Raw genomic sequence first — 4627 nt, 5'->3', positions numbered from 1 at the left:
AAGTCCAAGTGTTGGTGGAAGTTTCAAGATGAGTTCAAGCACAAGCTACCATGACAAGGAGCTCACCAAATATCCAACTTAAGGACTTTAACTAAAAGTGATAGGTGAAAGACACCCCACCATAGTAACTTCTTTCTAATTTCCCTTTTGTTTAGATTGTAATAAGTTAAATTTTATTTTTAGTTATGCTTATTTAGTTAAATTGTGGTTTCACTGGTTTGATCTTGTTTAGCATTACTTTGATAGCTGGTATGTTAAAAAAAAGGTGTGACGCGTATGCGTGACCCACGCGTACGCGTCGATGCGAATTTCGCTCTCTAGTAAAAAATTACAGAGAGTTGGGCTAAAACTGCGCTGGTAGTGTGATAAACGCACAACGCAAACCACGCGTGCGCGTCCCTGAGCGTCACTTTCATTTATAGGACACCACGCGTGAGCGTGACCAACGCGTACGCATCAGACCAAAATGCCACTCCAATACAAAGTTAGAGAAAATTACGCGAGAATGACACTGGAATTATGCGTTTAGCACAATTTCGCCCGACGCGTACATACCCGTCACTTTCATTCCTCTCCACCCACGTGGATGCGTCATTGACACGTACGCCTGGATTTGAATCCATTAACCCCTCACGCGAGAACCCTAACCCGTTCCCGTACCCTTTCTCTTCTTCCCTCCAACATCTCTTCTCCCCCTCTTCAAACTCACACAACCCCCTTTCTCCTGAACTCCACCATTGAACCTTCAACCACTGCCACCATCATCGCCGACAATCCCTAACCACGCTGGCCACCACTTTCTCTTCCCTCTTCTTCTTTTCTTCTCTTCCTTCTTTCCCACCTCCGTAACCATCACAGTCCTTTCTCTCCGCCTCCACCAAGCACTGTCGCGACTCCCCATTGCCACCGGCGATCTCCACCGCTCTTCACCCCTAGTCTTCCTTTCCTATCCTCTTCAACCACCTCGCTTGGTTCTTCAAGCATTGCTCCTGAGCCGCCTTTCCTCTACGACTCTACTTCCCCCTGCTTTCTGAGTTTAGCGCCTCCGTTCCACCATCATCACCTCCATCAGTAGCCGCCGTCTCTGGGTCGGCGCTGCTCTTCCCTCCCTTTTAGTTTCCATTTCTGCTTCTGAAACCCTTCCAGGTTTCCCCTGTTTCTCCTTTCTGCGTTCTGCTTTTATTCTATTCTAAGAGTATCATTAGAATTGCTTAATTTTACCTTAGTTAATTTAGTTAGAAGTGCATGTTAGTAGATTATATGTGGTTAGGTAGTTAATTGATTGTGTAGTGGATTTAGGTCTGATTTTGTTACTGATGCTGTCTGAAATGGCTTATGTTCATTTGCTATATTGAGTGATGATGATGTTGATATTCTGTAATCCCTTACATGTTGTTGCTGTTGCCAATTTTGGTTGCTACTGCTGTTTGATGCTGTTTTGCTTAATAATATCAACTCATATGAGTTTGACGCTGTTTGATGCTCTTTAATTCTGATGATACACTGTGATTATTCCACTACTGTTTGCTATTGCTAAGTTGTCATTGCTGCTCTGTAATTGCTGTTGATGCTGAATTCCTTCTTAGCTAATTATAGCTACTGTTTTGAATGAGTATGATCTGAATTTTATTCCTTCTTATGATATACGGATAAGTTTAGAAAATTGCTTGTGCAGTGAGGAGGATTTCGATCATTTTCTAAAATTGACTTATCCTTGCTGCTACATGATGGCTTATTTGTTTAGTTTATATGAATGCACATGTGATTTATGGGTGTTTAGTTGTTGATATATTCATATGAAACTTGGTTTGATGGATTGAATTTGGCTGCTCTGTTTGAACATGCACATTAGCTCATATGAAATTATAGTTGCTGGTTTTGTTTGATTCATTTTGGAATTCATATGGGTTGTTGTTTGCTGGTGTTTAAATCCGGGAACGCTCAATTTACTGCTGGAATGCTACCCAAACTCTTTTCGGAAAACTGTTTTATTCTTAACTTCCACTTATGAATTGACTTTAGTACTTTTGAATTGTGATTTATTTGGTTTAAATCAAAGCCAATTCATGGGGTGATGGGTTAGCATTTCCGTTCCTTTTGGTTCCCTTTCTAATTAAAATGCATTGTTGATAATTTCAATTTTTTTTGTGCTTCTTCCAGTACATGTTTCATCATCAATAACTTGCATTTTATGCATGGATGTGAGATTGCTTGTTCTTATACTTTTTGAATTTCTTTTGGTTAGGAACTACATTATCATGCCACTAATTTTAACCCACTTTTGTAACTTTTAACTTAATTGACTTTCTAACTTTTCTTTTTAGTTTTCCCCTTTTCAAACTAACTCTTTTAGTTTCTTTCAAGGCATGATACTTGTTGTTTCTTAGCAAACAAGCATTCTGAATTTCACTGTATGGATTCTTGGATTGTGATTTCTTATTGATTTTCTTTGAATCCTACCTTTCTTTCACTTCATGTTTTAGCTTTAACTCCTTTGTTGCCTATCTTATGCCTGTTTTACTTACATGTTGTTTGCCTTTTTGTTTCTCTGCTTTGATTTGATAATCTGTACCCTGAAAATTCTATTTTTCAGGATGTCTGATAGGAAAGAGAAAGGCAAGGCTAAGGCTAGCTCCAGTAAAAGGAAGAGAGGACAATCATCCGTTGTTCTCTTGGATGAATTTTGGTGTGAAAAGAATTTCTCTGATAAAAAAAAAGGCTGATCAACTTGTGCCTGCTAACGACTCAGTCAAATTTGCCAACCTTTACTGTGAACTCAAGTTTTCGGTGTTTGTGAAAAAACAGAACCTCTACTTGGAAAGGAAGCTCAGAATACCAACCGATTTGAGAAAGTATACTGAACATCAAATTGAATAGAGAGGTTGGGTATTTCTAGATAGGGATCTGGCAGAGGTAAACGCATCATGGGTCCGTGAGTTCTATTCTAACTATTATAGGACGACCTTTGATGCAATGCAGCGTAAGGGGAATCATATCTTAGTCACAGAGGAGGCGATACAGGATATCCTCCACTTCTGGCCTAAAACAGATGATATCGATGGTTTCAAGAAGGCCGAGGAGTCTATTAGATTCATGAGTTTTGATTGGGATGCTGTCCGGCGTACTATAGCCATTGATCCTGATGTTCCGTGGGCTATGGGAAAGTCGAAGGAAACTCCACGGGGTATCAAGGTTGATTATCTCAATGATGAGGCTAGGCTGTGGCAATAGATACTGAGCAATTATGTGATGCCTAGTACTCACGAGTCAGAAGTGCCAGCGGCTATGATCCTTCTTATTTGGTGTGTCATGGACGGAAGAGACCTATACCTCCCACGACTCATTAGGAAGTATATGTCTAGAGTTCACGTCAAGGGCACATTGGCATTTCCTTATTTGATCATTCAAACGGCTCGTCGAGCTGAAGTGCCTTGGGAGCCAGAGGATGAGAGACCACCGATTGCCGATTGCAAGAAGGTTATTCCGCACAACAAGCGGTTTGGCCCTCTAGGCCACAGACCACCTATTACTGCTCCCACTGAAGCAGCCACATCCTCAGCAGCACCTACAGCACCACCTACTTTAGCAGCACCATCATCCACTCAGCCATTTTACCACCTTGTGCAGCGCCTTTTTGAGCGTATTGATCAGATGGAACGCCGCAATCAGCGACGCTATGAGCAGTCGAAGCGTCGCAACAAGCGACGCTATGCCCATCTGAAGTTGATTATGACTACTGGACGTACTGACATCCCCTCTGAACCTAACACACCCCTGAGCACTCTGAGGAGGAGGACCAGCAGGAGGAGGCATAGCAGAAGGACCAGTAGGAGGCACAACATGAGGAGACTCAGCCTGAGCATCTGACAGAGTCACAGACACCTGCAGCTGACCGTGGACCAGTGAGTGACGATCTTTCTCACCCAGCTTGACCTCGATGCTATGATTTAAGTATGGGGAGGTCGCCATCTTCGGCGGACTATATTTTGGTGAACCATTTCAGACTTTTGTTTTATTTTGCTTTATTTTGTTTTATTTTTAGTACTTGCACATTTTTATTTTATTGTACTTTTGTTTATTTTTACTTTGTTGCATTTTGCACTTTGGCTTGTATATATCTCAGATATTTAGCTTGAATTGCACTTTTAGTATATTAGTTGTGATTTGGAAAAATGTGGATTATTGAGCTTAGTTTACCCTTTAGCATATGAGAATGTGGTTTGATTGAAAATAGGGAGTGAACTAAAAACTTTTGGCTTTTCATAATCACAACATTTCATTTAGTATATATATAACAATAAATGTTGGTCAATTTGTTGAAATTTTCAAGAAATTCATCTTTCTTAGAAAGGGCAATTAAGATTCACATTGATTTGAGTTAAAACTTTTTAAAACTTGCATGATATATATATATAGTTTGGAATATGATTTTTGAGCTCAGAACACACAACCCGTGAGTTTTTTTATCGTAATTGCATGGTTACATTATTTAACCGTAATTTTTATTATTGTGTGTTTTTTTCTCTATGATTGCAATCTGTCATTTATTCCATTTTATATGTCCATTATTTAGTGTATTTTAATGCAATTAGGTGATTGAGGCCATTATTTGATTATAGCTCACTTA

General features: G+C 40.0%; 1 protein-coding gene across 1 annotated transcript; it reads left to right on the top strand.

Annotated features, from left to right (window-relative positions):
* Nucleotides 1-834: 834 nt before the first annotated feature.
* Nucleotides 835-4043, top strand: LOC130970536 (uncharacterized). Its single transcript, XM_057896653.1, has 2 exons — nucleotides 835-1146; nucleotides 2594-4043. The coding sequence occupies exon 2, from the start codon at nucleotides 3250-3252 to the stop codon at nucleotides 3865-3867; it is 618 nt and encodes a 205-aa protein (XP_057752636.1). The 5' UTR covers nucleotides 835-1146; nucleotides 2594-3249; the 3' UTR covers nucleotides 3868-4043.
* The last annotated feature ends 584 nt before the right edge of the window (nucleotides 4044-4627 follow it).

The sequence above is a fragment of the Arachis stenosperma genome, chromosome 3, assembly GCF_014773155.1.
Source record: "Arachis stenosperma cultivar V10309 chromosome 3, arast.V10309.gnm1.PFL2, whole genome shotgun sequence".
NCBI lineage: Eukaryota > Viridiplantae > Streptophyta > Magnoliopsida > Fabales > Fabaceae > Arachis > Arachis stenosperma.
The sequence above is the reverse complement of the archived record's forward strand: the minus strand, read 5'-3'. Positions and strand labels throughout refer to the sequence as shown.